Consider the following 17,352-nt stretch of genomic DNA (forward strand, 5'->3'; position numbering starts at 1 on the left):
TGTAAGCAAAATGAAGTATTTAAGGTATTGATTCAATCGTGCACTTGCAGAAGAAAAACAAGTTTGCTTTGAGCAATGTTTCTGTACACTTTGTTCCTTGGGGGGGGGTGGGGTGGGATCACTAGGTTCGCATCAGTGTGAATTACTGTATATTAGGGACAGCAGGGCCTGACTTGGAAGGGTTCTTAAGGCACATTCTTAGTGTTCAAAATGTGCTGTTTCTTCTTTGAGTCAGCAGTAAGCAAATGCTTAATAGAATATTGTGTCAGTATTATGGAAGTATAGAATGGATTTAGATGGATGTGGTTCTTGGCACCTGTCCTACAAGTCTCTCTGTGTCAGGCTACACTTGTTCTGTATATTCATGTTAATTTTATGTACAGACCTGTACTGCAACAAGACCTTGTCATGGGGATGGTAAAAAGATAGTCCCTACGCTGAAGATTTTTGCTTCACTCAAGGCATAGGAGCTGCTGAAGCAAGAGTTGAGCCCTGTCTTCATGACCTAAGGTGAATGGAGCATTTTTGTTCCAAAAATGCATGGCAGCATATCACAGAAAAGTTAGGGCTTAAGAACACTTTCTGGAGCTAAACTGTAGCTGAGCAGCAGCACAAAGCCTTTGGGGGTTTTTGGTGAGTATAGCGATATAACAGTTGCGCCTGGTAGTCTGTGTCTGTTTTGCCAGCTGTTGTACAGGCCCAGCAAAAGCAGTCTCTGCCCTGACGAGCTTGCTGCCTAAATAGCCAGGGTAAACAAGGGCTGGGAGGGGAAGCGGAGGCAGAGAGATGTCAACCAAGCTGCCCTCTGTGCAGCAGGTCAGTGTCAGAGCCAGGAATAGCAGAGGGTGCTTTAAGCCTTCGTCCAGTGCCTGCCTGCTGGACCACCTTGGACTGGAGAAATTGGAGAGGCAAAGAGCTCATTGCAAGGTGGTTCTTTATTTAAAGCATGGAAGAAAGGAGTAAAGTTGCAGCTGGGCTAAACTTATTTCCTCTTTGTTACAAAGGAATTTTAGAGGGCAAGTTAAAAGCTGCAACCTAAATAGCTTGACAATGTGGTCTTTGTAATATATTAATAGCTGTTGTCAAAATATAGAAATGCTCCACTGCATGTTTTCTCTCTCCCTGTCTCTTGTTCTGCCTTGCCTACTAGGATCATGGTATATTCTCCAGTTCAGAGAAACAGATTCATTAATGGATGAATTTATCATCTTTGAGTATTTAAGAGCTTGTGTAAGCATTTCTGTGAGTTAATAAAAGCTGTGTTTTCTCCAGATCTTGGAAAAATATATACACCTGCAGGAGCAGGAAATGGCCAATCTATGCAAGTCAAATCCAAATGCAAACTGCAGCAATCATAGGAGACCTCTGCCTTCAGTACTGGAGGGGGAGGGAGCATGAATGCCTGTAAAGCTGCTTCAGTTTCCTTCATCTTTTAAAACTTGTTTTACCAAAGTTTCATTACTTTAAGTCAGAAATGAAATAGGCAATTAACTGGTGCAGATGATGCAGAGGGGAATACTCTGGGGAGGATATTGCAATAACGGCAAAAGCCTGGAAGAGGGCACACAGCTCTTGCTTTGTGCTGGAAAAGTCAGTGGTGTTTAGAAACTCCTGTTAGATTCTTACTCCATCTTAAACTGCTAGTTCTTGGCAGGACAGATCTGCCAGGACAGCTCCACAATATTGAAACTGCTTCTTGTTCTGGGAATGTGATATCATTTGTAAGAGTTCTTTCAGGCCTGCCTACCTTTCCCTTAAAATCTTCATGAGTTCAAAGTAGAAGAAGAATTTTATCTAGTTCAGGGCTTAAAAAATGTGTGCTATGCTTGTTGCTATTATCCCTGTAACCTGCATAAGTGAACTAGCTATGGGTTATTTCACTCTATCCAAATACTACCCTGATTGTCTACTATTTCAAGTCAGAATATACATGACAACTATTGATCAGCTGCAGGTTTTCTCACATCTTCCCAGAGCTATGCATTTTTTGAAGCAGCCCAGATTTCATCTCCAAAAAGCCTACATAAGTCCCTGAGAGAGGCCAAAGCCTGCCAGGAGTTTCTAGTTTCCCATTGCAATCACTTGTAAGGGAGAGGGCATCTGATGTCAGGGTGGTCTGGCTCAGTCTTGGTGATGATGTTTTTTTTGGGAAGCCTATGTGAAGTGTGCGTCTTCGCGTGTACAGAAATTTGCCTGCAGCTCTGGTTCTTATTACAGTCTCTGGCTTCTTCATGCAGGTGAATCATTCATGAGAGCTGTGAGGTGGAGTATTAAACATGCACAGCCTGGTAGCGTCTAACTGAGGTAGTGTAGACACACCAAGGGAGGCGAGGAACAGCGAGAGAACAGTCTGCAGAGTGCTCTTCCATCTCGGAGTTATTTGAAGCCATGTCAAATAGGAAGTGGGGGAGTGTAGAAGACAGACTGAACCTGGCGGTAAGCTGCATAAGGGTCATGTGCTAAAGGAATTCAGGTGGAATTTTTGTCCTGGAAGAGACGTTTTGAAAATCGGCTCTGAGCAACAGGAGCTCCTGACATAAATAGCTTTTCCCTCTTGGCTGTCTGTTGGTGGCCCATGACTTGCAACTGCACTGAGACCCTGCCACTCAACAGGTGTGTCCCGATTACACAAATAAGTGCAGTTGGTCCCTGTGTTAGCCATCCCTGCCACAGGGCCAAGGTTGAAAGTGGGGCTTAGCCACTGTGACCTATTTGTTCCTCTGTATGACCCTTCCACTCAGGCCTGAGGCAGGCTGGTGACAGCTTTTATGCAGATAGCAGATTTTGTCCACAGAAGAGATTCGATCTTAGCAGGTCTCTGCAGACTTGCATTTCCAGATGAGCTCTTCAGCACTTAATATGTAGCAAAATGTGAAGGACTTTGGTGGGTTAGGATGCCTCATGCAGCTGGGAAAATATACAGTATGACATGTTGGTGTTATCTTCTATAACATAGTATATGTTGTTGCAGGCACCATTGTTTTGGCACATGCTGAAATTGTAGATGGCCAGTAGGAATCTCCCTGGGATGCAGTAAAACACAGAAGCTCTTGCTATTGCAGAAATACCATTTCTGGTGGGAAAGGAGTTTGGCTGGACAGGAGGTCATTGAAGGCAAAAACTGTTGGAGGTGAAGTTTTAGGAGGAGATGTGCTTAGTCTCTGGCTGAGTGATTCTTTCTTTTGTTGCCTTTTTTTTGGGGCCCAGGCCAGCAACTGCCATAGTGGCTGAGGTCACCTGGGTCAGTGGTGGTGCGGGGGGGATAGTCCCAGTCTCTCACTTCAGCAGCTGGGAAGTGGGCTGCAGAAGGAATATTATATTTCTTCTGGTAACTCTGCCAAGAAAGAGAGGAAATCCATAATTTGAGGAAAATATTTTAACTTTTTTTGTAGGATGGGGTGAGGTAGGAAGGGGGAAATGAAAAATCCTTTATAATGGGTTGCTTGGGATGGCTTTAATCCTGAAACTCTCTCTCAGGCTGTAAGAAATGTTCAGCTTCCCTTTCTTAGTGTAACAAAGTCTTTGTAAAGGGAGCTTCATCAGAAGTGCATGCAATTGGAAATGTGCATTAGCTCAGGTCATTTATTGCACCACATGGTTTGTGATGCTCATAGAGTGCTTTTTGGATTAATTAGCTAATAACAAAGATAGCCTCGCATGTTCTGGATCATGTAACTTTATCGGCTGTTGATAATTGTGATGCCCTAGCAGAGGTGGTAAAATGATGGACTCTGGGCTTTAAGAACATTTTGCTTGAATTTCATTGAGTTTTCACATTCAGTGTTCACTGGTTCCTTCATCCTGTGTTTCCTGTCATCCTTCTAGGATGTTGGGCTGTACTTCAGTTGCTTTCCGATGCAGGGCTGTGTAGGTCCTGGTAAAAATAGCGGTTCTTCCTCAGTGAGTCAGCCTTCAGCAGTCTTGAAGTTCACTGTTGGGTGGCTTCTCTGAGAACATGAATGCCAAGGTATTGATTTCACAGAGCACTTAAGCACGTACTGAATTTTAAGCATGTGGCTTAGTATCTTGCTGGATTGCATACTAAGAAAGGTCGAGGCATTCATTGGCTGGTGGATAGTGGTCCCTGCACAGCATTTTACATAGCATTTGTCTTCATAAAGTGGGTTATTCTCCTGAATCTTTGGATGTTCAATCTATTTGCTGAAGTGGGAGGTACTTGGTTAAGTCAGCCAGTCAGTCTGGATGTGTGATGTCTGTTGATTGTGGTGATCATGGTGATCATGGAACAATTCTTAAAGATTTGCACGTATAGAACGTGTGTTGATTGTGATTGAAGCAAAATGGTCTTTGTAGGGGAGAAAAGGATCTTTTTTATCAAATGATTAAGTTTATATGGTGATGCCCTTTTTAACTTTCTAAGATTTGAGAACTGCTCTCTTGCATTGCAGTGGTGCTCATCACCTTTTTTGATGTATTCTGGGAGTTGCTCTGGGGGGTGCTGTTGAGGAAGCAAATCCAAGTATATCTCAGCACTTGATTCCATCACTGAGCTTGATTTAACTTCCCTTCTGGTATAGGGGATCAAATGTCTCTGACCAACACTTGAAAATCATTGCAGTTCAGTTCTGCTGCCCTAGTATTGGCAAAGGAGAGGGATGTATCGGTCCAATTTCTACATCCCCTTTCTCATGGCCTCCATATGTTCTGTCCCCTTTCTTGCTTATTTATTTCTTGAATGAATAAAATGTCTGGGAAATAAAAGGTGAATGCTTCTAAGACTTGTTTAAATTAGCTGGATCCAGAATTGCTATATGGAGGAGGCAGGCTGGATGAATAATATATCTATTAACAGTAAAACAAACAAAAAGACAAAACAAAACCCCCCAACCCCGCTCCCTGCCCCCCCCCCCCCCCCCCCCGAGTCCTCCCCACCAAACCCTTGCCCCTTCCAGACAGGAACTGTTGATTTGCGTGAAAGAATGAGGTGTCTGTTACAGGAGTAACTGCAGTAGTGAACTGGTACTGTGGGCCAAGCCAATGTGTGACTCTCTTCTGAAATTCCTCTTTCAGCAGCAGGAGGATCAAGGCCTGCCCCCCAACTAGAAAAGTGACCAGCACTGTAAGATGGAGGCTGCTTTTTCGACCTTGGATTCACCTTTTTCAGAGCCTTGGAAATTGCATCTAGTCTTAGTAGAGTTTGTGCGTTGAGCTCAGGATGTCTGGTTGGGCCAGTACGTGTTGGGAGGGGGTTGTGGCATGAGTGCATTTTCCATCACTGTGCAAGCCGGTGACTTAAAATCTGTACATGGGGAGAACTTAACTGAGGGTTGAGTGTGGGGAGGGGAAGTGTTTTGGAGTAATGAATGGAATTGGATGTAGGCGGAGAGCCTGAACTCTGTCTGGGAGAGTAATAAGCAATGAAGAGGCTGCTGGACCTGACCTGACTTTTCATTGCTGTGCATTCCTCATCTCAGATGCTATCTGGTCCCATGAGCTCCTGCAAATGCTCTTTTTACAAAAAGGAATTCCCCTTCTTGCAGCCTAGGCTAACTATAGTTTTATTTTATTTTTTTTTTAACGGGTTAGGAGAAATAAAGAGCTTATAGCTTCCTAAATTCAATTTTATTTGGTGTGGATCTACTGATCATGAACTTACAGTTGCAAAGCTTTCTAGGGGACAAAAAGCTTTTCTGTGTGTTGTTTCTGTTTTTGTTTAAAATGGGTCACATGCCCAGGAATGCAGTCAAATTATAATGGTGACTAAGTGCCGGAAAGCATAGAAAAGGGGAGGGAAGGGTGAGCAGAAAAAAAGGAGCCTGAGGCTATGGAAGGAAGGCTGGGAAAATGAGAATCTGGCCAGGCCCCAGGGCCAGGTTAGAGATTCCTACACCCATTAACAACCACAGGAGATGTTTATTTACAGGGGGCTAATCTTTGCTTTAAAAATGACAGAGTACCCAAAAATCCCACTTTTGGGAAGTGGGTTGGGGGTGCAGTAGGGATGGGAGGAGGGAATTGGTTCTGATTGGGCACCAGTCCCCATCTCTCAAGGATATTCCCTTCATCCTATGCATGTGGGAACATTGGCTGTTGAGAAATGCATGAAAGGGAGATAAACTCTTGTAATCTAGCAAGTGGTTCACAACCTCTAGTTACAAAGAATAACTTCAAGAGTTTCTTCTTGTTTGTACTTTTCTGATCTTTTCTACCTAAGCAGCTCCACCAAGGATATTGAATAATTAAGTTTATGATATGAGAAAGATGGGAGCTAGAGCTGCCTTTTCCCCCCCTCTTTAATCAACCCTGGATCATGAAAGCAAAACAGATGTTGAACAGCTGCTTGAGCTGGGTATGTTCATGTAGACTCTAAAGAGACCTTGGTCCCAGGTCTCTGTGGTACCTACCTTTTGTCACCTCTTGAGCTGTGTTGATCTTGGCTTGTCTCAGCTTGTCCCAATAACTTTGATTTGTATCCCAGCAACTGCTTATGAACTACAGTCTCCCTTTTAGTAACTTTGACTGTTAGTAGAGACTTTTCCAGTGATGTGGTGGAATTCTCTATCCTTTGGTGAGCTGCTGCAAAAGATAGTCTGTCTTGGGGCGTGAGTGCATTAGATGGTTATACAGATGAATGAATTTTTTTTTTAGTTTGAACATACCTTGATTTCTAATTATTGTATCTGGTTATGTGATTGTCAGGCAGATGAGGATCTGGAGCAGTTTCTTTACTAGTCTTCTGGATAGACACGCTCTTCTGGCTTCTAGTTTCAGTGTTCTCCTGACTAGTGTTTCCTCCATCTGTTCTTGTATGGTGTTGTCCTTATCTTAACTGACTTTCTTTAGTCTCTATTAGAAGAGGGATGTCCTATTTCTCTAGTTGTTCTGGTAGTTTCTTTCCGTGTCATCTTGTTTTGATTACATTTTGTCTGAACTTGTGTTGCATTCAGTATACTAGATCAGGTCTTGATCAGATTTAAGGCTTGTTACACTAGTGATCATCAGGGATGGCTTTCTTTGCTGGTAAGCACCCACTCTGATCAGTGTTCCTTTCTTGTCAGCTGTTATGACTGTCAACTGTTCCTTGCTCTAGTGTGGCTCAGGCACCATCAATGTTTGCCAGTTCATCATTTGTGGAACCAGAGTGAGAGCACACCTGTGACCAGCTTGAGTGTATTTGTTGTCTGTATAGCATCAGTTCTGGTTGCTAATCTCATCTCTCTTCCTTTGTCTGCAGAGCAGCTGGCATTCCAGTGAAGGAAAGGGTGAAAGTATCTCAGAACTGGAGGCATGGACGCTGCAGGAGGGAGACAGTCCTGAAATGGAAATGCAAGCAAGTGGCTCCTTTCTCTTCTACTTTGTTCTGTGTCAGCTGCTGTGAGGCCTTGGTTTCATGTCTGTATCCTGAAATGAGATGTTTCCTGCTCCTTGTGATCCACAGGGTCTTACAAGTGATGTTGCTGGCCTGTTTTGGATTTTGCTGGCTAGCTGGATGTGGGGTAACTGGAGTTGCTGTCTTGCCTTAGAGATTTACTCTGACAGTTACGAGCTCCTCTCAGTAAGAGCTTGAATTTGGCATTGTTCTGATCTGTGCAGTTCTAGTCAGATTTAGCAATCTTTACTACAGACTTCAAACTGTTATGTTCCTGTCTATTGCTGTATACCATGAGCCATTTTCTATCCTGCTTTCACAACGAGCATACCTCGATCCCAGGTGTGGACTTATGCGTCCCCTCAAAATGCTTGGTTTGTCTCCCGTGCTTTATCCTGGCCTCTGATTTGGATGCACAAATCTAAAATGCTAATTGCCATTCTCCTGCCTTATGCTTCCCTCCTTCACTAAAAAAAAATAATGCATATTTGACATTAATGAGAGGAGATCGTTGTTAAATTCTTGCTTGCAAAGGTGTACTCGGCTTTCAAAGCAAAGCATAAGATAGGTCTCTTGTCTGAACAGCACATCTAAACTTTCAGCCTTCACATCATCAGACAGAAGGAGAAATGAGCAAGACTATGGTTTGTTAGATGCTGAAGAACAGGGACCTGCTACTGAGCTTTCATGCCTTTTTGTGCTGTGTAGATTGAAGTGATGGATAATGTGTCACTGCTTGTCTAAAGTCTTGGGAACAGCTGTAATGAGCAGAGCGGTTTTTGGTGCAGGTTGTGTATCTGCCTTTGAAGTGCTTGCGACCATGTGTGAAGGCAGGCTCTGTGGATGTTAGAGATCATTACTAAACCAGCTTCCCAAGTGAAAAGGCAAGGACTGATTTAATGAGGCCACCATCCAAACTGCATCCTCTAATTTTCATTTATCCTGCTTCAAATTTGTTACTTCTCCTTATGAAAAAGCCATAGAAAAAGGTAAAAAGCTAAACTGCAGCAGGAGGAGAGCCACAGAAACTGGCTGTAGTCTAGGTAAGCTGGATATTCACTTGCTTTGAGAGGACTGCGTAGGAGTGGAGGAAGGAAGGGGAAATCAAAGTCTGTGTAAAACCAAAGCTGCTGCTCTGAAGATGCCTCTTATTTTTTCCATGCATATGATCAAGTCCCAAATGAACGTTATAACCTATGCTCAACTGCTTTGTCTGTGTGACTAAAAGCCTGTTACTAGAGATGAACGCAGGCAAGCAGGAACCTTCTACCTAATAAGCCATCTTGTCCTCTTGCTTGTTTCTAGTCCCTTGTTGTGATGTTATGAGGTACAGCTATGCATAATGGCTCTGCTGACACAGAAAATCATGACCTCTGGGGACAAATGATCTGCAAAAAAGAGGGAGACAGGTTTTTATGAGAAGCCCCCCTGCTTTCAAAACAGTTTGTTCCTGAATAGTTTGAAAACTGAAAGGCTGCTCTATGGAAAGGCTCTGGTTTTGCTCAATGTTTGCACTCTGCAATGACTGCAGAGTGGAGACAATTTCAAACATCCATGCCCCATAGGACACGAGCCCCACGTCTCTTTGTATCTGGCCTTGCCATATCCAGAAGGCCTATTTGCTGATTCTCTGGTGGCTACACAAAAGCAAGATCCTGAGCAAAGAGCGCACTGCCTAAGTGTGCATTGTAGCCTGTTCCGTTTTCTGTGTTTTGGTTTTGTTTCAAGAATAAATAAACTTCTTGTGATGACAGACTTGATTCAGACATTGCTTAAGTGTCTCCTCAGTCACCCAGGAAGTGAAGCATATTTTCCACTTCAATCTTCAAAATACTTTGGAACAGCTCCTTTAGCAGTCCACTGCTCTTGGCCTGGAACCTGTCTGTAGAAAGCTGCCACTGTCCCATATATAGCAAGGGGCAGATAGCATGTATGGGCTCTTCTGAAAGATGGGCAACAGAAATCAAGAGGTCGCTCTGCAATTGCTTTTGCGTCAGCAGTGGAAGAGATGTGAATGTAGAAAAATACCTCCTCTACATGATGAGCACAAAGTTCTTGGATAGCCTCAGGCTTACCCTGCTGCTTTATGTATTAGCATACAGAGAATGCAGGAGGTGGAGGACTTTGTCTGTAGGAAGACCTATGTTATTTTATGTGACCTGTTCCCCTGCTCAGACACGTGTGAAACAGTGGCAGCTTTGTGGTCTCTGCTGGGCATCAGCAAATAATGTGCAGGATCAAGACTGACTGTTTGCACCAAGTCTCATATTGAAGGCTCTGTTAGAAATGCTCGGCATAGCTCACAAATGCCTGATAATCTAGTTTCTTAAAACGTACAGGGCTCGTGAAGAGGGGTCAGGGAGCCTTAAGTATTTCCTATCTAAACTCACTAGACTCTTGACCATCTTCTCTTTCAGAGATTCCATGCTTCCTTTTCCTCAGCTGTTGGTTAGAAAAATGCCAGCAATGTGATTTGCTTTGTATGTTGCTGGAGAAGCTTCACTTCTTAGCTGTGCTACTATATTAAGCCCTGCTTTTGCATGTGACCAGCAGCTCCAACTTCACAGTTTTCTTGAGTGGGCATTTGCTTTTGTTGATATGTTTACATATGCAATTTTTTTTTCTTTTTGTGTGTAAGGTTTTTTAATTTTGGTTTTTTCTCCCCACCCCTGCACCCCCCCCAACCTGCTGTCTGTTTGCAGTTTGATGCCCTGGATGGAGCTGGATGGCGAGTATCTCTACCTGTCTCAAGCGGAGAACATTCAGGCCTACCAGCTTTGTCCAGGCGGTACAGGTTTGCAGCGTCACCCTCAAGCTATCTTCTCTGGCCACCAGGAGGACGTATGTCGCTTTGTTCTTGTCAACTCCCACATCGTCAGTGGAGGCGGGTAAGTTGCGTGAATGAAGGAGCCCAAGGAGTGTGGCAGTGAAGCTGGAAAGGTTCTATGTAACTCCAGCCCAGAGCAAGTGGGGTCAGTCAATCTTTCTACACAGTGTCCTCATGCTTGGCTGTGTTCAACTGCTGCTGCTTCCTCTCTTATGATTTGGTTCTGTCCTGAAAAAGCTTCTGCTACAGCAGTGGAGGAGCAGAGTCTCATGCTGTTGACCTTATAAAGTGTCCTTTTCTCTCTTGAACTTGTGTGAATGTCCACAGGATTGTTTAATCAGGATTGACTGATCAGACAATCCTGACTGATGTGCAATTTTAATTTCTTTCTGTGTTACAGTCGGAGTAGCTAGGCTGTGCTCTAATATTCAGAACTGCTGGTTAACTGCAACTGCAGTGGTGCATAAAGCTTTCTAGAGACAAGTATATGTTTATTAGACCTACTGATATAATTGTGGAGAGGGGGAAAACTGCCAAGTGTTCCAGCACAGACACACTTCTCCAATTAATTTTGCATTTGACTGGCCTTTTTCAATTACAGCAAATGACAGAACTGTCATTTATAAAGTTTTAGCTATTAATATACACAGCACTTAAGCACAGAATTGGGAGGCGCAAGCATGGCTGTCTGCCCTTGGATATCTTGACTCTCCCCTGTGAACTGTAGCCCAAAATTCAGGTGAAAATGAAGGCATGCATTTAAAATTCCAGTATCTGTATTGGTTGAAAAAAGTCTAAATGGGTTTGTAGTTAATTCAAAGCACAATACCCTGCACGGCTGCTCTGAAATGAATGAAAAGCTGAGGCTTGGACATGGGTGAGAATGACCTCTCACTTGTTCCCTTACTCCAGCCATTCAGCATCCAGCCAGGATTCTGGCAAGCTCAAAGCAGTACGAGGAAGAATGGCTGCTTTGCTAGTTTCTACAGCTTAACACAAAGTGGAGGGTGGAAAGATAGCCAGGAAAATTTTTGTGTGGCAGATCAGGCTTTGACTGGCCAGTTGTGGGATTGCAAGAGAACAGGTGATGTGTGAGGAGTGGAGGGTTAATAATTCTGCATGAATTTCAGCTCACATAAGAGATCAGTCCTGGTATTTTTGTGGTATTCTGAAGCACTAATGGAAGGTGCATGGCCAAGGGAGATGCAGCTGATAGAGACTCCTTGTTTGGGGATTTGTTTTTCAGAGATGGAAATATTGTCCTTCACAAGATCCATGGCTCCTATAGCGTCAAGTTCTCCGCACATGAACAGGAGGTGAACTGTGTGGACTTCCAAGGTGGCCTCATTGTCAGCGGCTCCCGGGACAGAACAGCGAAGGTGAGCAGTGATGTTCCAGCAGGTGCTGCTGCAGAGGTGACCTCAGAGGTCTTGTGCTGTGAATGTTTAAGTGTCAGCAGAACAGTTGTGAGCCCTGTCTTGTGTGTCTGCAAGAGGAGTGCTGGGTATCTTGTGTAGGCTCATGTCTCTGAAAAGATGCTTGCTGTGCCAAGCTTTTAAGAAAGAGATTTGGCAGTACTTTGACATCAGCTGCTGGTTTAAACTAGGAAGTGCAGAAGGCAGCAGCTGATATTTTGCTTCTTTCACTGTACATCTGTCCAACACTGTAGTGGAGATTCATGCCAGTGAGTATGAAATTTGCCGTATGTATCTCAAACACATCTTGCTTTGTGATGCAGTGCTGCTTCGCATACTCTCTGTTGTAAACTTGATCTCTTTAAGGGATAGTATGATGTCTTTTCCAAATCTGTGGGGTTGTGGCTTATTTGTTGTTTGTTTTGTTTTGTTTTTTTACTTTTTTTTATGGTTCTTGGTTTCCAAACCAGGAGTGAAATTAGACTATGGATACTATTAGCTCCCAGTTTTCTCTTCCAGTTGGCATCACTGAATCTTGTCACGTAATTTTTCGCTATTTCTTTTTGAGGCAGGACCTTGTTCATTTTTGTCCTGGATCTGATTGGCAGTGCTATGTTCCTACATGGACCTGGAGAGTTGTTCTCCTGAGCTGTAACCAGTTCTGTTTTAGTAGTTTAGGAAACTCCATGTAGGTGTTTCACCCTTGTCCTGCTAGCATGATGCAGTACCTGTAGCATCTTCACAACCACTTGTTTAATTGTTAGAAGTTGAAATATGCTGAAAGCTTTGGCTGTTGCTCAGGGTAGGCTGATGGATACTCTTGGTCCCTGGCACATATCATAGAGCATTAATGGAGGTAAAACTGCTATTCCTGTTTTGCAAGAGGGGAAGTTGGGGCAAAGAAAGACTTAAATGTCTCTTTCATGGTTTTATAGGAAGTGTGTGGTAATGGGTAACTATCTGACACGCTGCTGAGCAGCATGACCGTATCTATTCTCATTGGTCCCTCTGTGTGGGTGTACTCCTGGGTAAAATCGCTCCCAGGCAGAGCAGTGTTCAGATGCAAAGGGCACTGCTGGGGATGCTGCTTGCCTCCTGGGAGCAAGGCCTTGATGCTGCTTTGTCTCACATTTAAGCAGGGCTGCTCCTCTCTGTTCTGTGGAGCCTCTTTGCTGGGAGAGTGCCTTCTTGCTGGTTCCCTGGCAGCTGGAGGACAGAGCTCCCCGACCTTGAGAACAAATTCCTGGAGGCCAGAGGGGAATTTAAGGCTGTTTTTCTTGGAGCTAGTGTGAGATCTTGCCCACCCAGTGCTCCTTGCAGCATAGGCTCTAGGGATGTTCACCTCTTATTTTTTATCATCTCTTTTGTAGGCTGCCTTGTTTGCGTGAATGAGACTCTTGGAGGGTGGAAGGGAATCCTTACCAGCCTTTTAAAGGGGCTCTAAGTGTCTAAGCTATTGAGGGCTCTGCTGAGTGTTGATTAGGACTAAGCCCTGAAGAGCTGCTAATGTACATTCCTGTGTGATAGGCAACAGATAGTGTGCTCTGAGCAATATTTTTAACCTGTAGGAGATAGGGATGCCTTAAAAGAGTTAAGCTTTTCTGCTGCTTTTGCTGACACTAGGTGCTAAATTCCCCGCTGACAAGAATAGCCTGCAATCCTGGGCATTATCAACAAACAAACAAATAGGGCACTCCCAGCTTTGAAGTCTGGAAGTGAAACATTGGGGGTCAGTTACAGAGAACTGGGGGTCTTGAGTCCTATGGGCCAAGAATGAGGGCAAAGTGAGGAAAATGAGGGCCACAAGCAGAGGCCCCAGCAAGAATCTGGGGGACTTTATTAGGACCCAGAAACAAAGGGGTGTGTGTGGTGAACTGGTGGAAGGGGATGTGCATGTATGCACAGATGGGGGAGGGAAGAGATTCTCTCACATTGTCAGTGAGCAAGGGCGGCCTGTTTGAAAATAGCCTGGGGTACACTTAAGAAACTTGGTCGAAAGGGGGTGGGTCTATAAAAAACCTATTTTACAGGATAGCGAACAATTAATTTTATAGATAATATGAATGGAAATTTTCCAGGGATGGTACAGAGTCTTCCCACATTGTTCAAGAGAACAGCAGAGGTTTGAACAAATCCCACTTCTTGTTTATTTAACTACAGAAGATGAGAAGTCTGTGTTGAGTGCTGCCTAGAGAACATGTGGTAATGGGGGTGCTCTCTCTGTTACCAGGGGGATGGAAGGTTGTACTCTTAAGCTGAATCTTTGTGTAACTTTAAGTGCTTGTTTCTGCTAGTGATTGAAGGTTCTGCTCCTCAAAAATAAGTGGTGGGAATTCAGGGAGAGCATCTCAGGGAAGGTGAGCGTGGCAGTTTCGGCAGCTCTGCTGGAGTACAACGTTAGGAGTGTACATCCTGCCTTCTGGGTGATGTGGCATAACTTGCATCTCTCTCTTTAGGTTTGGTCCCTGTCCACGGGCAGAGTTGGGCAGTGTCTACATACAGTGCAGACAGAGGATCGAGTGTGGTCCATTGCTATCAGCCCATTATTAAGGTAACTGAGATCTCTTTATTCCTAATTTCCAACACAGAGAAGTAAAGGAGTTGGATAGGCTGTGTGTCTGCAGATCTCTCTGAGGTACCAATGTGATGCTTCAGGGACTTTTGATGTGGGTGGAGGCTGATCAGGCTGCCTGCTTGTGCCTGCAGCAGGAGCTCAGGGAAGAGCGTGTGGTCTTTGTTCCCCAGAACAGCTGAGTGGTCTCCTTCATAAAGAGACTGTGAAAATGGCCCTGTGTTCCTGTTACTGTCCCAGGTGGGACCTGTTTGTTCTTACTTGCAGAGTGAACTCTGTCTTACTCTGTCTTGCTAATTAGAAGCAATGAGCTGGATCCCCTTGAGATTTTCTGTACTGAAAAGATGCCAACTTGTATTCTCATTCTCTGGCAGAAGAGATGCCAAGAAAAAAAGTCCCTGCTTTTTTGCTTGGGAAGCTAGCTTGGAGCTGTGTGCAGTGGTTAGTGCTCAGTTTAACAGTTTTCTTGTTAAATTGAGCATGCTGGACTGGGAAAGATGGAAGTGGAGTTCAGGGATAGTGTTTTTCCAGCCTCTACTGCCTGTAGCCCTGTGCTTCTAGTATGAGTGTAATGCTACAACTGCAACTTCAACATGGGAGGCAAGGGCAGTACCTACACCAGTGTCTTCCAGGGTGTTTTTCAAAGTGCTTCTGTTCTTGAGGAAGTGAAAATCTGAGAAACTTAAACTCTCGCTGTTAAAATCTTCCACTGGCCAGCAATCATCTGTCTCTTTGGTGCACTGTTAAGCTGGTCTTCTGCATGCAAGAGAGATTCTTCCTTAGCCTTCCTCAAGGGAGGGGCAGGGGGGAAGAAGAGCTTTCATTGCTGTCCATGTCATGTCTGCAACTAGTGAATTTTAGGCTTGTGCAAAACCAAAATACTTCCCACAACTGCTGTCCTCATTAGATTTCCAAGCTTGTTTTGCCGGCAGCAGAAACTTAGCAGTATGGAGCTAATGGCGTTATCAGGGAAATGACCCTCGAGGCCTGCTATGATTTTGCTGTTCCCTCATCCCACTGCTCCGAGTGTTTGAAACGGATAGTGTTTTTGAAGAAGTGCCATGTGTATTAAAGCTGCTGCAAGATGTTAGATGGAAGCCCTTTGCTGTCTTCTGTGCTGCAAGGGCATGTTTTTTAGCAGACAGGCTCTGGCTCTAGCACCATGTCTGGTTAGAGCCCAGTGGCATGCTGCTTCCTACTCCTAAGTGATGACCTACTGAGGTGGCCTCTTGTCAGGACAGTGTTCCTGTCCCTAGTGTGCATGCTTGTGCACACTCTCTGTCACAATATTTACCCACTGTCTCCCCACCCCCCCTTTCCTCCCTGCAGAGTGATAAATGGGAGGTGGTAGAACAGCTACCCCATGAACAAGTGGGCTTAAATTGTGCACTTTTTTTTTTGAGACTGTGGACTGTACCAGCCTCCCCTGCTAGCCCACCCTACCGCCCCCACCCCCCCATATTTTGGGGGGGGGGGGGGAGAATTAGAGCCAATTAGCCACGTCATTAATTCTTCAATTTGACGGCTGATATAGCAGGGCCTGAAACACGCTGCTGACCTCGTATAATGGGAACCCTGCTCCTTAACATATTGACGATAGGAGAAGTTAATTAAAATTCCACAGAGAGAAGGTGTCGGCTAACCTATAAACCTGTCGCTTCTCAGAACAAATCGCAGCCATCCTAGAAGAGAGAGAGGATCAGAGCAGGAGGGCATGTGGCGGGGGAGGGCTAGGGCAAGGGGCAGGGGAGATGAATTTTTCACTAATAGGTTTTATTGCTTGCTGTCTAATGAGGGTGAGTATCAAAAAGATAATATCTGGTTTCTAGCAAGGTCTGCTTTGAGGAGCTCTGTGGTTTCTGTTTTATTTGCAAGAGCCCATATTTCACCCGTATGTATTCCCTATGCACTTGTCTGTGAAGCTTTTCCTCCCTTGCAGTCCCCATCCTTCTCACTGGAGCTTAGATGCATTTGTTCCTCAGTGAGGCTGAACGTGGCCTATAACCTCCACTTCCTCCTAAATATTTGACGTGCCCTCCCAATTCTCCCTTCTCACATGTGCTGGTGTAAACTGAGAGCTCCTCCATAAGAACAGATAGTTCTGTTGGTGTAGTACTGCTGTAGAATCAGGCTCCAACCACCTAAGTATTTTGGCCCTTCGTTGCTGAGAACCCACCAGCTCTTTCTACTGTGGACGCATAGAGCTCAGGAACAGCTCAAAGCAGTTGTGCGCAGTGGGGTAGAAGCAGGGAGGGATCTTCTAGCTCTAGCCATTTGAAAGTGCTTTGGAGAGGCTGTAGTTTCCTGACCTGGAGGTTTGCCAGGACTAAGACTCTCTAGAGTAGTCAGGGTTGTATTCTTACTGAACTTCAACCGTTAATGGGCAGGACTGAAACTTTTCTTCTTGCTTTTCAGTGATATTTCCCTCTGTGTGAAGCTTCCTTAGAAAGTATCCCATGCACTCCTGACCCACAGCTGGGTTTTCTGCTGTACCTGCTGTAGTCCTGCTCTGCGGGACTGCTGCTCTAATGGGCAGTGCCTGTATGCCCAAACTCCAGAGACTTGTGCTCTTAAAGTGCAGCTCCTCTGGCTTCAGGCATCTCTTTCAGGTATTCTGCTTTGATTTGTCCGCAGTTTCCCTGTAGCACTACAGAGATCTTCCTGCAGATGTGCTGAGCTAGGGAGGAGGCTTCCTTGCTCTTTGTGTAGTGATGCTGGGCTGGATGCTCAGAGGGTCTGCAAACAGAATGATACCCGTAAGGGAGATTAAGTAGGGTAAAAGGGTACCAAGAATACTGGATCTTCTCTTCTTACTGTGCGGGGGAGAACTGTGCTTAGTCCTTTGTATAACACTTTCAGCCACGGAAGTGCCTTCACATCCATGTGTGTTATTGGAGCTTCATTGTTTTGGGGATCCCTAACAGTGCACTGCAGGATAGCAAGGATGGGGAGGGCATTGTGTTCCTTCAGGATTTTCAGCAGGTCTTCTGCATAGCTGTACTGGTTGGTGTGCTTGGGACAGCAGGTCCCACACTGCCTATCACATCAGAGACTAGAGAAGAGACTGAGGGTATCCTTAAAATAGGGTCCCTCGGCTTGCTCCAGCAACTGTTTTAATTGGTCTCCAAAGCTGTCCTTCTCCATGGATTAGTAAAACGCTGTACTTACAGAGAGGCTGTGTACCCTAAACCATGTTTCTTAGCTGCCT

The 17,352-nt window shown here is 44.8% G+C and overlaps 1 protein-coding gene across 1 annotated transcript in view; it reads left to right on the forward strand.

Annotated features, from left to right (window-relative positions):
* FBXW4 (F-box and WD repeat domain containing 4) overlaps positions 1 to 17,352 on the forward strand; it is a 63,004-nt gene that overhangs the window by 3,999 nt on the left and 41,653 nt on the right. The window contains exons 2-5 of the mRNA XM_072870754.1: positions 7,196 to 7,291; positions 10,033 to 10,218; positions 11,404 to 11,536; positions 14,029 to 14,123. Of these exons, the coding sequence (XP_072726855.1) occupies positions 7,196 to 7,291; positions 10,033 to 10,218; positions 11,404 to 11,536; positions 14,029 to 14,123 (510 nt within the window). The remainder of the gene's footprint in view (positions 1 to 7,195; positions 7,292 to 10,032; positions 10,219 to 11,403; positions 11,537 to 14,028; positions 14,124 to 17,352) is intronic.

The sequence above is a fragment of the Ciconia boyciana genome, chromosome 8 (genome assembly GCF_034638445.1).
Source record: "Ciconia boyciana chromosome 8, ASM3463844v1, whole genome shotgun sequence".
Classification (NCBI taxonomy): Eukaryota; Metazoa; Chordata; class Aves; order Ciconiiformes; family Ciconiidae; genus Ciconia; species Ciconia boyciana.